The 20126-nt window shown below is 50.9% G+C and overlaps 2 protein-coding genes across 5 annotated transcripts in view; one reads left to right on the forward strand and one right to left on the reverse strand.

Annotated features, from left to right (window-relative positions):
- The window catches only part of TMEM175 (transmembrane protein 175), a 26760-nt gene extending 7004 nt beyond the window's left edge, over positions 1 to 19756 (reverse strand). The window contains exons 1-8 of one of the 4 annotated variants that reach the window (XM_024745010.1): positions 19388 to 19756; positions 4310 to 4470; positions 4128 to 4166; positions 2433 to 2530; positions 1476 to 1527; positions 1301 to 1336; positions 556 to 639; positions 33 to 197 (exon numbers count right to left, since the gene is read on the reverse strand). In XM_024745010.1, coding sequence (XP_024600778.1) covers positions 33 to 197; positions 556 to 639; positions 1301 to 1336; positions 1476 to 1527; positions 2433 to 2530; positions 4128 to 4166; positions 4310 to 4462 — 627 coding nt within the window. In that variant the 5' untranslated portion in view covers positions 4463 to 4470; positions 19388 to 19756. Of the gene's footprint in view, positions 1 to 32; positions 198 to 555; positions 640 to 1300; positions 1337 to 1475; positions 1528 to 2432; positions 3947 to 4127; positions 4167 to 4309; positions 4471 to 19387 lie in introns of those variants that run through there. The other 3 variants (XM_024745011.1, XM_024745012.1, XM_024745013.1) reach the window with 3 other exon arrangements.
- Positions 19757 to 19858: 102 nt separating this feature from the next.
- Positions 19859 to 20126, forward strand: part of GAK (cyclin G associated kinase) — a 50718-nt gene continuing 50450 nt past the window's right edge. Inside the window, exon 1 of the mRNA XM_024744987.1 lies at positions 19859 to 20119. Within this exon, the coding sequence (XP_024600755.1) occupies positions 19981 to 20119 (139 nt within the window). The 5' untranslated portion in view covers positions 19859 to 19980. The remainder of the gene's footprint in view (positions 20120 to 20126) is intronic.

The raw sequence follows: 20126 nt of genomic DNA on the forward strand, positions 1-20126 counted from the left end.
CACAACCCCCCGGCGCCCCCACCCCGACTCACCACTGGGTAGAAGAAGAGGGAGAAGCCGGCCGCAGCCAAGCACAGCGCCGGGCCCCGGAGAACGATGCCCAGGATGTGCTGCCGGTAGAGGGCCCGGTGGGCCGAGCGCTCGATCTGGGGACTCAGCAGGTGTGGGCGGTGGAAGGCATAGACCACGATCAGCGCCTGCGGGAGACGCAGGCTGCAGGGTGCGAGCGGGGCCTCGGGTGGGGCTCGCTGCAGGATGTTCTGGGGGCGCAGAGTGGACGGGAGCCCTCGCTCTGCGCTGGGGGTCGGGTGTGGGTCTCACAGAGCCCTGCCTGAGGGTGCCGGCGGCCCCGTTTCACTCTCTCTCCCCGTCAGCACAGGAAGCCCAGGCCCCAAGCGTCTCTGGCTTTGCCCTGCCGCGGCCCACGCGGGTGCCCTGTGGCAGGTGCTGCGTGGCAGGTGGCGTCTGCACGGCTCCCGCCACGGGCGGCCCCGCACGCGCTACATCTCCTGCTCCACGAGGACGGGGTGTGGGGGCGGGGCGCCGGTGTCCTACCTGCACGGCCCCGACGGCCATCACACACACACAAAACAGGAGGATGCCCAGAGGCACCTCGGGGAAGGCCACCATCAGGGAAAACTGCAGCCAGAAAAAACCCCAGAATCAGGACCGCAGGCCCCAGGGCCCGTGAGCCCCGTGCATCAGCTGGGCTCCACCGCTCAGCGGCAGAGCCATCCTGGGTGGGAGCGGCCCGAGCCCTGGAGGCGTGTCTCTCACCAGAGCCGTCCCACCCAGAGCTGGAAGCCTTTAAAGCTGCGCGCATATCAGACTCATAGACTCCCCAGACCCCAGTTCTCCGCGATGTGCTACGTACCCAGAGCCCCGCTCTCTGTCAGAACCAGAGGGAGCTGCGGGTGAGGAGACGGAGGGGTCACGTGCTGGGGACGAGCCCAGGTCGGCCAGGAGGCCGTGGGCTCCGGGGTTCAGGCAGGAGCCGAGAGCCTCAGGGAGCACGGAGAGGGCGCCCCTCACTGCGCCCCTGGAGGCCAGGCTGGTCTCCGCCCCTGACAGCCCCGCCTGGGGCCCTGGAAGCCTCCCCGCTCCGTCCAGCCTGGAAACCCAGGGTCGGCCCTTCCCCAGGAAACTTCTCTCCTCTCTGCAACCCCGTGGTCCAGGCCCCGGGCCTCCCAGTGGTCTGAGAGCTTCTGAGAAGGGAGCGCCTTAGGGTCAGAGCCCTCCTGTGCAGGAGGGCAGGCTGGACCCGCAGGTGGAAGAGGGGGCGGAAATCCCTGGGACTCACTGTGAACGGCAGGAAGGTGATGCTCATCATGCAGGCCTGGGAGGGCGGGAGGGAGGGAGGGAGGGGTGCTGAGGGGGGGGTGCGGGGCCCTGGGAGTGGGCACATCCCAGCCCGCACACCCAGGGGGCACCCACCGGGGAGCTGAGCACAGGCAGAAGCCAAAGGAGAAACTCACCAGGTTAAGCAGGGCAAGCGTATCGTCTATCTTCCCAACAACCTGGAACAATCTCAACAATTTAAGGAAAACAGGAAAAGTCATGCTGTCAGTAAATGTGGTTCTAACGGCATCAAATACAGACACTCATACGACAGAGACGGTCTCACACTGAGACGGAAAGACGTGGGCAGAAGCCTGAAAACGGAGGCCGGAAGCAGGCAGAGCTCCCAAGGCCCCAGCCCCTCCCCGGCCCCCACACCCTCCCCCCCAGGGTTCTGGCCCACGAGAACGTGGCCTTCTCCCCCCACTGGGGAGGTCTGCACTGCTGGGGGGCGTTCTGGAACCGAGACGCCAGCACCCCAGCCCATCCCCACCCACCTCCGGGGGTCCTCCTGGTCCTTGCGCCCCGTCGGGGGCTAAGGTGATGCCCACAGCTCTGGGCCCCTGTCCCCCTTGGGTCCTAAGGAACCTTTTCCTCCTTAACCGAGAGCTCGGGCCCTGGAGCGTGTGTCCCGAGGCCCCAGCCTCCTCACCAGAGTCCAGGGACCAGGACGGAGGGGCCGTGCACAGCACGTGTGTCACAGTGCAGTAGAGGTGGGCAGCCCACAGCCCTGCCCTTGCCCTGCCCGGGCTCACGGCGGCCCGAGCAGCGCTGCACCCGGCACCCCGTTCATCGTCCCGGGCCTGGGGTGTAAGCCCTGTTGCTGCCGTGTGCAGAGGAGAAAGCAGAGGCCTGACCCGGCAGGGGGCGCCGGGGCAGGGGAAGGGAGGGGCAGCCCACTAACATGACCCCTCGTGACTCAGCCCCAGAGGGCGGGGCCGCCATCCACCCCGAGGACAGCTCATCAGTGCTGAGTGCACCCCCACTGCCACCCTGACCCTCGGCCAGGGCGAGGCCACACCTGCTGGGCACACACCCAGCCAGCCACAGAGATGTGGCTGCCAGCCCAGAAACAGGCCCCAGCCTGCCCGTACCTCGTGTGTGCCGCCCAGGCCACGGTCACGATGAGGAAGGTCATCAGGTACACAGCGATCCTCGTCGCTAGAAGTTTCTGGACACTCTTGTCAAACTCCTGGAACAGAAGAGCGTCACCATCAGACGCAGATTCACCCGTGGCAGCCGGCGGCCCCGCCCCCGGGCGCCAGGCCCTGGGGGGCCGGAGAAGTACCTGGGAGCCCTCGCCTCCCCCCACCAAGGCTCAGCCTCAGTCCTGGGCTGTCCCTGAGGCCCCTGCGGAGGCCCCCCATCTTCCCAACGTGGCAGGCCCCCAGAAATGCCAGCTCTGGAGGCAGAGAGGTCTCCGTCGAGCCTCTCCCGGGATCCTGGCAGGGTGGCCACAGGCCGTGCGGCCGCACGAAGTCACGGCGTCGCCGGGTAAGGGATCCCGAAGCAACTGCGAGGCCTGGCGAGAGGGCCGCGGTGTCTGGACGCCAGGTGACGGGCTGCGCAGGAAGCTGGGCCCCAGGCCGGGAGAGGGTTTTACACTTTGTCAGCAAAAACTCCAAATGCAACCTTGCCCGTGTCTGCTGCTCCTCTGAGACCACATGGGCAGCACCGTTTCCAGATCCCTGGGTCCCTCTGGCCTTGATGAACCTTCTCCTTCATGTCAGGACCATCCTCAGCGCCTTCCCTGAGGGGGTCTCCCCGCCTCCGCGGAAGCTTCTGGGCTAACAGAGGTCACGACCCCGACCGCAGAGAGGCAAGGAGCTCCAGGCCCGCGCATCCCATCCCCTCCCGCATCTCACGTGCACACCCACCACCCTGTTCTGAGATTGGTGGCACCGAGGTCCCCAGAAGGCTCTGCAGCGGGCACAGCCAGGAGAGCGTCGAGGCCCCCGGTGGGCACACGGCTTTCCTGAGCTTGGCCGGAGCGCAGCCCCCGGGCCCCCTTTGGGGAGGGGGTGCCCCGGAGCAGAGGAAGCCGCACGGGGCCCTTTGCTCACCGTGCCAGGTGCCAGTCGCCAAGGTCAGGCTCGACCATCATTTCTGTTTAATTCTCATCCAAACGCTACGAGCAGTAGCGCTGTCACCTCCCGCAGGTGACTCCCGGCAGCGTCCAGGCTAAGTGTGCTGGTTGGCCTGCAGCCAGACCACGGCCACACGTCCTGGGCCAGCACTGCGCATCCTGGAGCCCAGAGGTGACACCCGCTCGACGTGAGGGGCCCAAAGAGCCGTGCTTGCACACACACACGCCCGCGAACTCCGAATGTCTCCCGGAATCACGTCCGGTTTCTGAGGTGCTGAGACGTGTGGCCATTTTACTTATAAAATGGAAATATTCCAAATTGACTAGCAATGGAAACTCTGCTTTACAAAAACCTCGTTTCCCACTCGCCTCCCTGCTCGTGGCGCAGGCCCACGCCCAGCAGGCCGGCCGCCCTCTGCCCCCAAGCACCTGCTCTGAGAGGCACGCCAGCGCGACAGACAGACAGCCCAGGGAGCTTCCCCGCGACGCCTGCCGGCACAGTCCGCGCCAGCCTCCAGGCGCTCCTGCATTGCTCAGGGCTCAGCGCGAGGGCACCGGGGCTGGATGGCATCGCTGGGGGACGTGGCGGATGGCCTGGCCCTCCCAGCCGGGTACGCCTGAGTGGAGACTGGCCTCGAGCTCAGGGCCTGAGCCTCCTGGACCCTCGCCCGCACACCAGACACTGCAGACTGTTCCCAAGTACCTGTTCCGGGGAGATCTCCGTGTGAGTCACAGGCAGGATCTAGGAGAACAGACACAACACGAACCTGGGAACACTTCTTGGGCTGGGCACCGACCGCTCCCTGGACGCCACGTGCCGGGGGCGCAGGCCAGTGCTGGGCGGCTCCTCCCCACACCCCCAGTGGCCGCGGGGCCCGCACGGACCATTACGGTGGCAATGATGGACAGAAGCGCGTCGCTGAAGCTGAGCATGCGATGCGAACTCTGGATCCCGTCAGCCGTGTCCTCGTCCTGTGAGCCCGTGGAGGAGGCTCCCTGCCCACCTAGGGCCGGCTCTGGGGTCCGGGGCCCAGACATGGTGGTGCCTGGGCAGAAGCACAGGTCTGAGCCCGTGGGGTGCTCCTGGGGGCCGTGACACAGGCTGGGTGGGGCTGGGCAGAGGGGCCCTGCCGCTGCTTCCTCTGCCCTGTTCTCCTCTCCCAGTCAGCCTTCTAGAAGAGGGGCCTGTGACCTGGGAGACACACCCTGCGACCGTGTCCCCTCTAGGGACAGGAGAGGCAAGCGGAGGCACACGGCACGTATGGTGGGTGCTCCAGGGCTGGGCGTGACACCCTCGACCCCAACCAGACACCACCGTGTCCCTGCTCCCACTGCACCCTGCATCACAGCCATGATGCGACCTTTGGGGGAGTCAAGGTCCTGCGTGGAAAGCCAGCTGCCCTGGCTGCTGCCCCACTGGAGGGCGCTCTCGCTCCTCCTGTTGGCAGGCGGCCTGGGGGACTGGTCGGGCACCCGCCAGCGAAGCCCCCACGGCAGAGCTCCCTGGACAACTCAGTATCAGAGGTGGGCTGGGAAGACAAGCGAGGTGCCAGCTGACGGGGCTCCGGGCAGAAGAGATGCCAGTGCCTCCTGGGAACGGAGTCGGGGCCCCGCAGCGGGAACTCCGGGGGGCAGGCCGTGGCCGCTAGGAGGCACCAGGCTCCTTGCTTAAGGGCAGCATGCGTCCTCTGCCACGGAGCTTGCCTGGGCAGAGGGCCAGCATCGAGAGGTCGGGGCTGGAGTCATCCGCAGATGCTATCAGAGAGGACGGGATGCCCCGCGGTGGCGTGCAGGAAGCACTGCGCCGAGGCGCCCGGGACGGAGCTGGAGGGGGTCCGGAGCGCAGGACGCCAGGGCTCCCTCGGACGGGTGGCCCGAGTGGTAAACCCCCCGAGAGGGAAGACTGGAAGCGAAACGGCGCCCTGGTCTTCACCCTGAAGAGGACACTGCCGACCCTGGCAAAGCGCCAGGAGCCTGAGGGAGAGGGAGAGTGAGGCGGAGGAGCTCCGAGGGGCGGCCGGATGTCAAAACTAACAGCCGAGCCTCCCAGGACAAGACAAAACCAGAACCCCGCCCCCAGAGTGCAGAAGGGAGGCTCACGGGGACTTCCGGACAGGAAGGACAAAGTGCGGATACACGTGCGAGATACGCAGCAGCCCGGGAGGTGCAAAGGGAGCCGATGAGAGGTCAGCTTTGCACAGGCGGCAAGGGCGTGGGGGATGCAGAAGCTGGCAGGGGGTGCAGGGCACCTCAGCCACCGGGAGACCACTCAGCAGCTGGTCAGGGCTGCGGCGCCCACCCCTAGGCGGCCAGCCCCAGGGTGCACACAAGGTGGGGACTGCGGGCCTCGCGGAGCAGTTCACCTCGACACTGAAAGCCACACACGCTCTGACTGACAGGTGGCACATCATTAACCACTAAGGGAGCTGCTACCAAGGGCTGTAGACTGTCTGTGTCCGGAATATGCACGTGTCGCATGTCGAGCCCCACCCCGGGGGATGGGATAGAAGGTGGGGCCTCTGGAGGTGACTAGGTTAGAGGAGGCCGGGAGGGTGGGTCCCAGGATGGGATCGGTGCCCTGACAGGATGGGACCGGCGTGCTCCCTCCCTCTGCTGTGTGTCTACAGGCCGGGACGTGGCCTCACGGGAAACTGAACTGGCTGCCACCCTGATCTGGGACTTCCAGCCTCCAGGACTGTGAGAAATGAAGTCCTGTTGTCTAAGGTCCCAGACCGTGGCATTTTGTCGTGGCAGCCAGAGCAGACTGAGACAGTAAATGACAACAGACGAAACAACCTACATGCATAAACTCAGAGGCACAACGCTGAGAGGGATGGATCACGTGCAGAAAGACGCACATCGTGTCGCACCACTGATGTACACACACACACCAGTGAGAGCACAGTAACACAAACAGGACAGCACCGCGGTGACCCAGGCAGGGAGGGGCGGAGGACGGGTGCGGATGTATCTCTAATTTCTCTCTCACTGGACCCACTTTTTAAAGTTTACACACAGGAAGAATCACTCCTTCTGGTGCCAGCGCCGAGATGTAGACAAATGCACAAGGCGTGTAACCGTGGCCCCAGTCACAAAGCAGTTCTGTCCCCGAGCAGTGCCTTTGGGGGCAGGCCTCCTCGACCCAAACCCTGGCCACCGCTTGTGTCTTCTGTTGCTGTCGTTTTGCCCTTTCCAGATTGTCCCGTAAATGGCCTTGTACCCAGAGACCCTCTTGAGCCTGGCTTCCTTTACGCAGCACGGCGCGTCTGAGACGTGCCCGTGTCTCGGGAGTATCAGGAACATGGCTTTTACTGCTGTGTAGTTAGTTGTACTCATGAACGTACCTGTTTATCCACCCACAAGTTGAGAAACAGGTCATTCACGGTTTTAGCAGTTCAGAATAAAGACACTATAAAGATGCACACACAGGTATTTGTGTAAACCTGTTTTATTTCTCTTGGGCGAATACCTCAGAAGGGGTCTGCTGGGTCATTTAGTAAGTACGGGTCAACTTTATCTGCCAAACTGTTGACCACAGCAGCCGCAGCACTCTGCATTCCCACCCTCAGCGTGTGAGAGCTGCATCTGCTCCTATCCTCGACAGCACTTGGTTTGGAGGGCCTTTTCAAAATTTAATGATTTTTTTTTTTTTTTTTTTTTTTTTTGCGGTACGCGGGCCTCTCACTGTCGCGGCCTCTCCCGTTGCGGAGCACAGGCTCCGGACGCGCAGGCTCAGCGGCCATGGCTCACGGGCCCAGCCGCTCCGCGGCACGTGGGATCTTCCCGGAGCGGGGCGCGAACCCGCGTCCCCTGCGTCGGCAGGCGGACTCCCGACCACTGCGCCACCAGGGAAGCCCCTATTTAATGAACTTCTGATTGCAGCTGTGCCGAGAGATGTGCGGCCTCACCGTGGTTTAATTTGCACTTTCGTACCGACCAGCTGGGCATTCTCACATGCCTGCTTTTAAACTGCACATCTTCTGTGGCAAAGTGTCTGCTAGAATCTTTTGTTCACTTTTTCGAGGAGTTATTTGTATTCTTACTGAATTTTGAGAGTTCCTTCCACATCGTGGTTAGAAGTTCGGTGTTAGATATGTAATTCGCAGGCATTTCCTCGCAGTTTTGTGGCTTGTCCTTCCGTCTCTTACCTCTTCAGAAGAATGGCAGTTTTAAACTCTGGCGGGACTTCCCAGGTAGTCCAGTGGTTGAGACTTCACCTTCCAATGCACGAGGTGCGGGTTCAGTCCCTGGTTGGGGAGCTGGGATCCCATGTGACTCAAGGCCAAGAAACCAAACGTAAAGCAGGGGCAGCATTGTGACAAATTCAGCTGAGACCTTGGAGATGGTCCACATTAAAAAAAAAAAAACAATCTTTATATCTGGATGAATTCCAACTCGCCACCTTTTCATTTATGGATCATTCTCTTGGTGTCATATCTGACAACGCTTTGCTTAACCCAAGAGCACAAAAATTTTCTGTTTTCTTTTAGAAGTTTTAAAGTTTGAGGTTTTACTTTTGATCTACGATCAATTTTGAGTTAATTTTTATATAACATACAAAGTATAGTCAAGTTTCCCTTTCTTGCAGTTGGACGTCTGGTTTTTCCAACACTTCTTGTTGAAAAAACTGTCCCTTCTCCACTGAAGTGCCTTTGCACACACCCTGGTCAAAAACTAACAGACCACATTTGTGTGGGCCCATCTGGGGAGTGTCCATTCTGTCCCACTGACTATGCATTTATCCTTTGCCAGTTTCACACTGCCTTGATTATAGCTTCATAGTAAGTCTTGATATCTGCTAGAGTCCTCCAACTCTGTTTTTTTTTCCAAAACTGTTTGGATTATTCTAGTTCCTTTGCCTCTCTCTCACATGCCCCTGCTTGTTGGGCCCCTTTCATAGTTGCTACAGGAAGAAAGATGGGGTACAGCAGCCCTCACTGCCCAGGCCCACAACTGGGAACTGGCCTAGGGTCAAAGCCACGAGGAGGAAGAGTGAAAAAATGGAAAACTCACACGTGTGGTCACTGATTCAAGTTCCAACTGCCTTTCCAACCTATTGCCTTTTGCATACTTTTTCTTTTAATATTTTGTCCAGAGTTTTTACCTGTAATCAGCGGGAGAGGCAGCCTGAAGGGGACTTCCTCATCTTCGCCAGCACTAAACTTAATACTTTTTTCTTTTAATTTTTTAAAAAATATTTATTTATTTGGCTGCAACAGGTCTTAGCTGCAGCATGAGGGATCTCTCGTTGCAGCGCGCAGGCTCTCTAGTTGTGGCACGCGGGCTCAGTAGTTGTGGCACACAGGCTCTAGAGCGCACCAGCTTCATTGCCCCGTGGCACGTGGGATCTTAGTTCCCTGACTGGGGATCGGACCCGCGTCCCCTGCACTGGAAGGCAGATTCTTAACCACTGGAGCACCAGGGAAGTCCTTAAACTTAATACTTTACTTTACAGAAGGGAGGGAGAGACAGGAGCTGAGAAGAGCAGGCAGAGGGGTGAAGGGAAAAGAAGACCATCCGGACAAAAATAAGACAAAAGCTAATGTGTTTCTTGAGGCACGGGTTAATTTGGGGAAATAGATGTCCATTACATTGCTTTCTATACTTTTTGTATGTTTAAGTTTCTTTCAATTAAATTTTAGTTTTAAAAAGTCAGTAAATATCAAATATAGACACAAAAATCCTCAACAAAATGTTGACAAATGGATTCTGCAACATATAAAAAGAATTATATACCATGCTAAGTTTTATTCCAGGAACATAAGGTTGGTTTAAAATTAAAAAATCAGGGCTTCCCTGGTGGCGCAGTGGTTGAGAGTCCGCCTGCCGATGCAGTGGACACGAGTTCGTGCCCCAGTCCGGGAAGATCCCACATGCCGCAGAGCGGCTGGGCCCGTGAGCCATGGCTGCTGGGCCTGCACGTCCGGAGCCTGTGCTCCTCAACGGGAGAGGCCACAACAGTGAGAGGCCCGCCTACCGCAAAAAAAAAAAAAAAAAATTAAAAAATCAATTACTGGAACACACCATATCAATAGAAAAAAGACAAAAACGATCATCTTAATAAATGCAGAAAAAGCATTTGACAAAATATAACACCTCTTCATGATAAAAACTAGTCAACAAAATAGGAATGGAAGGAAATTTCCTCAACCTGATACAGGGCTAATATCACACTCAACGGTGAGACTGAAAACCACCCGCCTCAGATCAGTGACAAGACGAGGATGTCTGCTCTCAGCACATCTATGCAACACTGCTCGCGGTTCTAACCATGGCAACTATTCAAGACAACGAAACGGAAGGCATAGAGCCTGGAAAGAAAGAAGTAAAACTGTCTCTATTTGCAGATGATGTGATTCTGTATATAGAAAATCCTAAGGAATCCACACAAGAAAACTATTAGAACTAATAAATGAGTTCAGCAAGTTTGCAGGAAATGAGATCAATATATAAAATAACTGCATTGCTATTCACTAGCAATAACCAATCTGAGAATAAATTTAAGAAAACAATTACATTTATAATAGTATCAAAAATACTTAGGAACGGGCTTCCCTGGTGGCGCAGTGGTTGAGAGTCTGCCTGCCGATGCAGGGGACACAGGTTCGTGCCCCGGTCCGGGAAGATCCCACATGCCGCGGAGCGGCTGCGCCCGTGAGCCATGGCCGCTGAGCCTGCGCGTCCGGAGCCTGTGCTCGGCAACGGGAGAGGCCACAACAGTGAGAGGCCCGCGTACCGCAAAAAAAAAAAAAAAAAAAAAAAAAAAAAAAATACTTAGGAACAAATTTAACAAAGGAGTACAGGGACTCCCCTGGTGGTCCAGTGAAAAAGAATCCACCTTACAATGCAGGGGACACGGGTTCGATCCCTGGTCAGGGAACTAAGATCCCACATGCCACGGGGCAACTAAGCTTGCGCGCCACAATTACTGAGCTCACGTGCCTCAACTAGAGCCCGCGTGCCACAACTACAGAGCCCACACGCTCTGGAGCCCGTGCGCCACAAACTACAGAGCCCACACGCTCTGGAGCCCGTGCGCCACAACTACAGAGCCCACGCGCTCTGGAGCCCACGTGCCCTGGAGCCTGCGCGCCACAACTAGAGAGGAGAAAACCTGCACGCCACAACTAGAGAGAAGCCCGTGCACCACAACAAAGAGCCCGCGCACTGCAAGGAAAGATCCTGCATGCCTCAGTGAAGATCCCGCGTGCCGCAACTAAGACCTGATGCAGCCAAAAATAAATAAATTAAATAAATAAATAGTAAATAATCTTTAAAAAAAAAGGAGTACAAAACATTGTTGAAAGAGATTAAAGAAGACCTCAATGAGTGAAAAGACATCCTCTATTCATGGATTAGAAAATTCAATATTGTTAGCATGGCAATACTTCCCAAATTGGTCTACAGATTCAATGCAATCCCTATCAAAATTCCAGCTGCCTTCCATGTAGAAATTTACAAGCTGACCCTAAAATTCATATGGAAATTTAAGGGATCCCTGGCTATTTAAGGAGTAGCCAAAACAATCTTGAAAAAGAACAAACCTGAGGACTCACACTTCTCAATTTCAAAACTTAGTGCAAAAGCTATGGTAATCAAGTCGGTGCAGTATCGGCATACAGACAGACATACAGATCAATGGAAGAGAATTGACAGTTCAGAAGTAAACCACTACATTTATGGTTAACTGATTTGCAATAGGGTGTCAAAGCCATTCAATGGGGAAAGAATAGTCTTTTCAACAAATATTGCTGGGACAACTGGATATCCACATGCAAAAGAATGAATTTAGATACTACCTCATGCCACGTACAAAAATTAACTAAAAATGGATCGAAGACCTAAATGTAAGCGCTAAAACACTGGAGAAAATCGTCATGGCCTCGTATTTGGCAAAGAGTTCTTAAGTACAACACCAAAAGCACAAGCAACGACAAAAAATAAATTGGAGTTCATCGAAATGTTACCTTTTGTGCCTCAAGGGACACTACTAAGAAAGTGAAAGACAATCCATAGAATGGGAGGAAATATTTGCAAGTCATGTATCTAGTAAGACTCTAGCATCCAAAATATATACAGGACTCTTACAACGCAACAGTAAAAAGACAACCCAATTCAAAGAATGGGCAAAGGATGTGAAAAGACATTTCTCCACAGGAGATATCCTAGTAGTCAATAAGCACATGAAAAGATGTTCAGCATTACTGGGTTGCGTTAGGGAAAAGCAAATCAAAACCACGAGACAGTCACCCTCCAGGATGTGGCCATAATACAAGTAAATGATGGACAACAGCAACTCTTGGTGAGGCTGTGGAGAAAACGGAGCCCCTGTGCACTGCTGGGCGGGAATGTAAACGGTGCGGCTGCTGTGCAGTATGGAGGGTCCTCAAAGAATTAAGCAGAGAATTAACAGAGGATCCAGCAATTCCACTTCTCGGTATATACTCAAAGGAATGGAAAGCAGAAACTCGAAGAGATATTTGTACACCAATGATCACAGCAGCATTGTTTGCAATAGCCAAGAGGTGGAAGCGGCGCCAGTGTTCATCTACAGATGAACGTCTGAAGAAAATGTGGCATCTCCATCTACAATGAAATATTATCCAACCTTAAAAAGGAAGACATTCTCACATGTTATGACATGGTTGAATCTTGAGGACACTATGCTAAGTGAAATAAGCCAGGCACAAAAGGATAAATACTGTCTGATCCCACTTATATGAGGTCCCTAGAGGAGTCAAGTTCATAAGGAAAGAAAGTAGAAGGGTGGTTGGCAGGAGCTGGGGGGAGAGGTGGGAGTTACTGCTTAATAGGACCAGAGTTTCAGCTTTGCAAGATGAAGAGTTCTGTGGACGGATGGTGGGGACGGCTGCACAGCAATGTGAATGCACTTAATGCCACTGAACTGTGCTCTCAAAAAGGGTTAAGATGGTAAATTTTGTTACGTGTATTTTACATGGCTAAAAAAAAAGCACCTGGCACATAAGTGTTCAAAAACATGTCAGCTACACCTAACCTTCATCACACACGAGTTTTTAAGACTCATGGTGATGAATGAAAGAACACCAGACTGAAGGTCGAGGAGTGGAGTTGAGAAATAATTTTTCTTAAGATGGAAGAGACTGAAGAATTGTTAAATTCCGATGGCAGGAAGAGGGAGTTGAAAATTCCTATAACAGAGAGGAGGTAACTGAAGGCTCGTGACCCTGCAGAGCCACGCAGGGTGCTGGCTACGCCTCAGGGTGTGGTGGGGCAGAGGTGTCCTGGGCGGGCTCAGTCTGGGAAAGCTCAGAATGGGAAATGCCCGAGTGCTGTCTGGAGATATTTATGACAAAATGACAATGAGAACAATATGTGACATCTGTCCAACATTTACTAAGTACCAAGCATTGTTCCAAGTACTTTATATGTCCTGTTTCTTCTAATTCTCAAACAATGCTGTGAGGATTATTGAAAGACAAATAATGACTCTGTGTGTATGTGTGTGCGTCTAATAGTGAGAGCTCGGTGTGCATCAAAGTGCAAGGAGTTTGATAAGGCTGGAGCACAGGCTCAAACTGGGAGGTGTACCTGAAGTATAAGGCAGGACTAAATCACAAAGAGCCTTGTAAGCTCCTTCAGGAGTGTGGAAATTATTGGGAAGACTATGCAGCGACTGTGTACTTTTCTTTACATACATACATATAAACATATGTATGTATTATATTCCGTATACAAGTCCATTATCAAATATTTTCTCCCAGTATGGGCTGTCTTTTCATTCTCTCAACACGTAAAAAAATATATATATATATATTTATATATTTATGTGTGTGTATATATATATTTATGTGTGTATATATATATGTGTGTATATATATATTTATATATTTGTGTGTATATATATTTATATATTTATGTGTGTATATATATATTCATATATTTATGTGTATATATATTTATATATTTATGTGTATATATATATTTATATATTTGTGTGTATATATATATACACACACATATATATTTAAATCAACAGACTATTTTTTTTTTAAGCAGTTTTAGGTCTGCAGAATAATCGAAGGGAAAGTACAGAGAACTCCCATATATCTGTTCATTCCCCCCACCCTTTTCCCCACCATTAACATCTTACATTAGTGTGGCACAGTTAATGAGCCAACACCGACACACTGACACATCGTGTTGTAGTTTTATGGGTGCTGACAAATGCATGACTTGTATTCACCACTGTAGTACCATACGGAACGATTTCACAGCCCTAAAAATCCCCTGTGCTCCCCCTGTTCATCCCTCCCTCCCCCCGAAACCCCTAGCAACCATGGACCTTTCCACTGTCTCCAGTTTTGCCTTTTCCAGAATGTCATGCAGTTGGAATCTAACAGTATGTGTCATTTTCAGACTGGCTTCTCTCACTTGGTGACATGCTTCTAAGGTCCTCCGTGTCTTTTTGTGGCTTGTAGCTCATTTCTATTTATTATTGAATAATACTCCATTTTATAGATTCACCACAGTTTATCCATTCACCTACTGAAGCACACCTGCAACAATGTATTTTGAAGTTCTTAAGTTTGATGAAGTCCTGTTTATCTATTTTTTAAAATTTATTTATTTATTTTTGGCTGTGTTGGGTCTTTGTTGCTGTGCGCAGGCTTTCTCTAGTTGCGGCGAGCGGGGGCTACTCTTCGTTGCAGTGCGCAGGCTTCTCGTTGCAGTGGCTTCTCTTGCTGCAGACCACAGGCACGCAGGCTTCCGTAGTTGCAGCACGCAGGCTCAGTAGTTGTGGCTCACGGTCTTAGCTGCTCCGCGGCATGTGGGATCTTCCCGGACCAGGGCTGGAACCCGGGTCCCCTGCATTGGCAGATGGATTCTCAACCACTGCGCCACCAGGGAAGCCTGTTTATCTATTTTTTATGGATTGTACTTTGGTGTCATATCAGACACTCTCACAGATTGTTTCCTGGAAGTTTTATGGGTTTTTTCATATATGATGCAGTGTATGGATTAACATTCTTTCTTTAAACATATGGATATCCAATCCTCCCAGCACCGCTTGTTGAAAAGACTACCCTTTCTCCAATTACCTCTATTCCTTATTCACAATCAACTGAACATATTTATACTCACGGGCCCATTTCTGGACTTTTTATTCTGTTCCACTGATCCACTTATACCTTTATACCAACACCACACTATCTGGAGTACTGAAATTAGATCGCATAAGTCATAAAAATCTGTCCTTGTTCAAACTTGCTTTGGCTATTCAGGCTCTTTCGCAGTTCCAAATGAATTTTAAGATCGGTGTGTCAATTAAAAACAAGTCTGCTGGGATTTTAATTGGAATGGCATTGAGTCTGTAGGTTAATCTGACGTCCTGGCGACCCTGAGTTTTCTAAGTTAATGAATACTGCGCACCTTCCCACTTATTAAGGTCTTTAGTGTCTCTGAGCAAACCTTTTTAGTTTTCAGTTATAAGTCTTGCACATCTATTTCAGATTTATCCCAAAGATTTGGTATCTTTTGATGCTCCTGTAAATAGTGGTTTTTTTTCTAATTTCAACTTCCAATATTTGTTGCTAGTTATTTAGAAATATGCAATAACTTTTTATTTATTTTGCATATTAACCTCGTATCCTGCAATCCTGCTAAAGTCACTAGTTCTAGTAGCTCTTTCTGTAGTTTCCATGCATTTTTTAACCTAGAACAATGATTCTCAACTGAGGGCAATTTTGCCCCTCAAGGGACATTTGCAATGCCTGGAGACATTTTTTTTTCCTAAGATTTTTTTTTGATGTGGACCATTTTTAAAGTCTTTATTAAATTTGTTCCACTATTGCTTCTGTTTTATGTTTTGGTGTTTTGGCTGCGAGTCACGTGGGATCTTAGCTCCCCGAAGATCATGTGATCTTCAAATAAACAATCTTCCTTATTCCTTTTCAATATGGAAGCTTTTCATTTCTTTTTCTTTTCTTTTTTTTTTTTAAAGGCAGAGGACTCAGTGAGTGAAGGTAGTGGGATGGAAATTAACTAGTTCATCTTTTTTTTAAAATAAATTTATTTATTTATTTTTGGCTGTGTTGGGTCTTCGTTTGTGTGCAAGGGCTTTCTCTAGTTGCGGCGAGCGGGGGCCACTCTTCATGGCGGTGCGCAGACCTCTCACCGTCGCAGCCTCTCGTTGCGGAGCACAGGCTCCAGACATGCAGGCTCAGTAGCTGTGGCGCATGGGCCTAGCTGCTCCACGGCATGTGGGATCCTCCCAGACCAGGGCTCGAACCCGTATCCCCTGCATTAGCTGGCAGATTCTCAACCACTGCGCCACCAGGGAAGCCCCTAATTTCTTTTTCTTGCCTCATTACATTGGCTAGAATTTCTAGTACAATGTTGAATAGAAATGGTGAGACCAGAGACTTGTTCCCAATCTTGGAGGGAAAAAAACATCCAGTCTTTCATCATTCCATAGGTCAGCTATAGGTTTTTCATAGATGTCCTTATTATGTTGAGGAAGTTTTCATTTTATTCCTAGTTTGCTGAAAGTTTTTTTTAAATCAGGAAATCGATGCTGGATTTTGTCAAATGCTTTTTCTTTTTTTTAATTTTTTTTTCATCTGTGCAGGTCAGCATGTGGGATCTTAGTTCCCCCATCAGGGATCAAACCCGTGCTCCCTGGAGTGGTAGTGTGGAGTCAACCACTGGACCACCAGGGACGTCCCCGTCAGATGCTTTTTCTATGTCTATTGAGATGACTGATTTGGTTTTCTTTTTCACCGTAATACTGTAAATTACATTGATCCATTTTTTAATACAAAGCCAACTTTGCAATCCTAAGATGAACCTCACTTGGTTATGTTGTATTATCCTTTTTATATAGTATTGGATTCAGTTTGCTAAAAAATGTTTTAAAAGAATTTTTATATCTTTGTCATGAGGAACATTAGTCTGCAGTTTTCTTTTCTTGTAATGCCTGTGTCAAACTTCGGCATTAGAAAAATGCCATCCTTATAGAATGAGCTGGCGTTCATATTTCCTTCTTTCAATTTTAAGAATCTATATAGAATTGGTATTATTTCTTCTTTAGTTTGGTAGAATTCCCAGTAAAGCCATCTAGGTATGGAATTTTCTTTTAGGAAAAGTTTTTAACTACAAATTCAATGCTTTAATAGTTATAGAGCTATCTAGGTTACCTATTTCTTCTGGAGTGAGTTTTGGCATTGTCTTCCAAGGAATTTGTTCCCTTAGTGCAAGTCGTTGAATTTATTGGCATAAAGTTGTTCATGTTCTCTGATTACCCTTTTGGCAATGATGTCATCACCTTCATTCATGATATTGTTAACCCTTTTTTTCCTTGTTCAACCTGGCCAGAAATTTCTCTTTTTTATTTATCTTCTCAAAGACTCAGCTTTTGGTTTCATTGATTTTCTCTATTGTTTTTGTCTTCTATTTCATTGATTTCTGCTGGTATTTATTATTTCCCTTTTTGTACTTACTTTGAGTTTCATTTGCTCTTATTTTTCTAGTTTATTAAGACGAATGATTTGAGACCTATCTTCTAGTAGTGTTTTAGCCACAAATTTTGAAATGCTGCATTTTCATTTAGTTCAAAATTTTAATTTCCCTTTTGATTTCTCCTTTGACCTATGGGTAATTTAAAAGTGAGTCAGTCAGTTCTCAAACATTTGGATGATTTTCCAGAGATATGCTATTGATATCTAGCTTAATTCCACTGTGGTCAGAAAACATATTTGCCCAGAATATGATCCATCTTGGTAAATGTTGTTTATATATTTGATAACGTGTATTCTACAAATGTCCATTAAATCAAGTTGCTGGTGTCATTCAACTCTACCATACGCTTGGTCACTTTCTGGGTATTTGTTCTATCATTATCTGAGAAAGAAGTATTGAAATCTCCAACTACAGTTGTGGGTTTGTCTGTCTCTCCTTGCACTACTACTAGTTTTTGCTTCATGTATTTAAAAGCTTTGTCATCAGGGGCAGAACTGTTTAAGATTGTTATGTCTTTTCATGAATTCACCCTTTCATCATTATGAAATAATCTTCTTAACTTCTGATTATAGTCTTTTGTTATGAAATTTACTACAAAGGGACAGGTTTGGCGATGAAGACTATAAATTCAGTTTTAGACATATATATATATATGTGACATGTATACATGAGCTATCTCATGTATATGAGAGATACCTAAGAACAAATGTCTAAGAGTTCAGAAGGGAAGTGTGATCTGGAGACACAGATCTGGATTAAGATGGTGTTACTATAGCACCTAGTGCAGTGTCAGTATAAAAAGTGCTCCATCAGTATGAAACACAAAGTCTGAATAGACTCTTGTCTCCAAAGTAATCACACTATTAAAAACCTCCACGCAAATGTAGGTCATACCAGAATAAACCCACAGCCTCCAAACTCAGACGAGCCCTGGACTACATCATGCTTTCTAGTGAGTTATTCACTAGGTTTTCCACAAAAGCTATTTTAGATCTTTCCCACACTGCTCAAATCTTAGTTTTCTTACCTCCCTTCCCATTTTCGGGAGACGTTTTCTTCTCCTTATTCACAGTGAAAACAGAAGAAAACAGAGAATTCCTTTGCTTTCAGTCCAATAAACACATAAAGTTACCTGCAACTACAACCCACCTTCCTCCCTTCCTTTTACGATGAAAAGTGATTTTCTTACAGCCAAAGTGAACACTTCCCTATGCTCTGGATGGCATTCCCTCCTACCGTCTAGGGGACCACTTTGCACCTGTCCCTTCTTTCCCAGCAGACACTGACTGGCCCCCTTCCATCAGCTGGAGGCTGCTCAGCAATCTCCTATCCTACAACCTCTCAACATCCATCATAACTCTAGTTCCCACACTTTCTTCTCCATAGCCAAACTTACTGAGTTACCTCCACTTACCATCTCTCTCTCCATTTCTTTACTCTTCCACTCAGGGTAATGGAGAGTTTCCAATGAAACAATTTATTCTTGGTAAGGTCACCAAAGATCTCATTGTTGCTAAATCCAACACACATCTTTTCCTACTTTTCCTACTTTTAAATGACATTTGACACTTCTAATTACCACCACCCTCCCCAACATCTTTCTTTGGCCCAGTAACATAAAGCTTAGTTTTTTTGTTTTTTTTTTTTTGGCAGTACACGGGCCTCTCACTGCTGTGGCCTCTCCCATTGCGGAGCACAGGCTCCGGGCACGCAGGCTCAGCGGCCATGGCTCATGGGGCTAGCCACTCTGCGGCATGTGGTATCCTCCCGGATCGGGGCATGAACCCGCGTCCCCTGCATCGGCAGGCGGACTCTCCACCACTGCGCCACCAGGGAAGCCCTCTCTTACGTTTTATTCCTGCTTCCCTGGCTGCTCCTCCCCTCTGAAGACTGTACCTGCTTTCTAACTGCGGTGTCCCCTTGGTGCGCTCTTCCAAGTCAACTACCACCCACATGCTAGGGTCAACCAAATACAGCCTGGGCTCTTTCCTGAGCCCCCAATCCTTGTATTCCATTTACCAGACGAACACACCGGCTGAAAAAGCCACGTAACTTGTGTGGACTTCTAGCTGTACCACTAGCTGTAGCAACAAGACCCTGGCCACCTGGCCAGGTAATGACACTGCTGAGCACATTTTGCACCCAAAGGCGGGGTGTGGGGTGCGGGATTAACTATACTGTACGTTCTCCAAAATAATCTAGGATCATTAAGGTGAATACATAAAAAGATACTGCAAGCAGTAAAGCGCTGCATGAACGAAGCTGCTTTATTATAAGGATAACGCACGTTAGCCCGCCTGGAAAGATATTTTTAGTAGCTTGAAATTCTAGGCGGGTTAAGATGCTGTCTGGGGCTTTCGGCTCCAGTTCTCAGTTTGGGGATGAACACTCCACACCAGGACCTACAGGAAGCAGCCGGGCACACAAACGAGCCAAGGGATCAGGCGAGTGGTGGTGTCTTACCTGAGGGGGCAGCTCTAGGTGACGGGTGACACGCGGTATTCTGGGTCCAATGCTGACAGATCTGACTTTTCTACAGAAGCTACAAAACTCGGTTTCTACAATTAACCTCTTCAGTCTTTCAGTAACAACCAACTCGTTAAAAAGACGGACACTGCGGGCCCCCCGGCGCTCCGAGCACAAGACTCGATCCTCCCGCCGTGCGGCCCAGCCCCGGGAGCCCCCGAGCACCAGCCTCCGCGGAAACGGCCACGTGGGGACGGTTGAGCGCCGCGCCGGGGTGCAGACCACCCAGGGACAGCCACTGCCGCCGCCGCCAGCCCTCTGTTAGCGCGACAACCGAAATCCGTTCCGAGGCCTGCGGCACCGCGCACGCGCACCGCCCCTCCCCCAGCCGGCACCCCGCCCTGCGCATGCGTGGCCGCTGGCGCGGCGGAAGTGAGGCGCCGGCGCTCTTCCGGGAGGCGACGCGCTCCCGCCCCTGCGTCGCGGCGTCGGGCGGAAGCTGGTGCGGTTCGCGGCCGGCGGTTGCCGAGTGGACCCGGACGCGGCTGGACGCCGAGCCCTCTGTCCGGCGCCCGCCGCGGGCCGCCACCATGTCGCTGCTGCAGTCTGCGCTCGACTTTCTGGCCGGCCCGGGCTCCCTGGGTGGTGCTGCCGGCCGCGACCAGACTGATTTCGTGGGGCAGACGGTGGAGATGGGCGAGCTGCGGCTGCGGGTGCGGCGGGGGCGGGGCGGAGG

Source organism: Neophocaena asiaeorientalis, unplaced genomic scaffold (genome assembly GCF_003031525.2).
Source record: "Neophocaena asiaeorientalis asiaeorientalis breed wild unplaced genomic scaffold, Neophocaena_asiaeorientalis_V1.1 scaffold1211, whole genome shotgun sequence".
Lineage (NCBI taxonomy): Eukaryota > Metazoa > Chordata > Mammalia > Artiodactyla > Phocoenidae > Neophocaena > Neophocaena asiaeorientalis.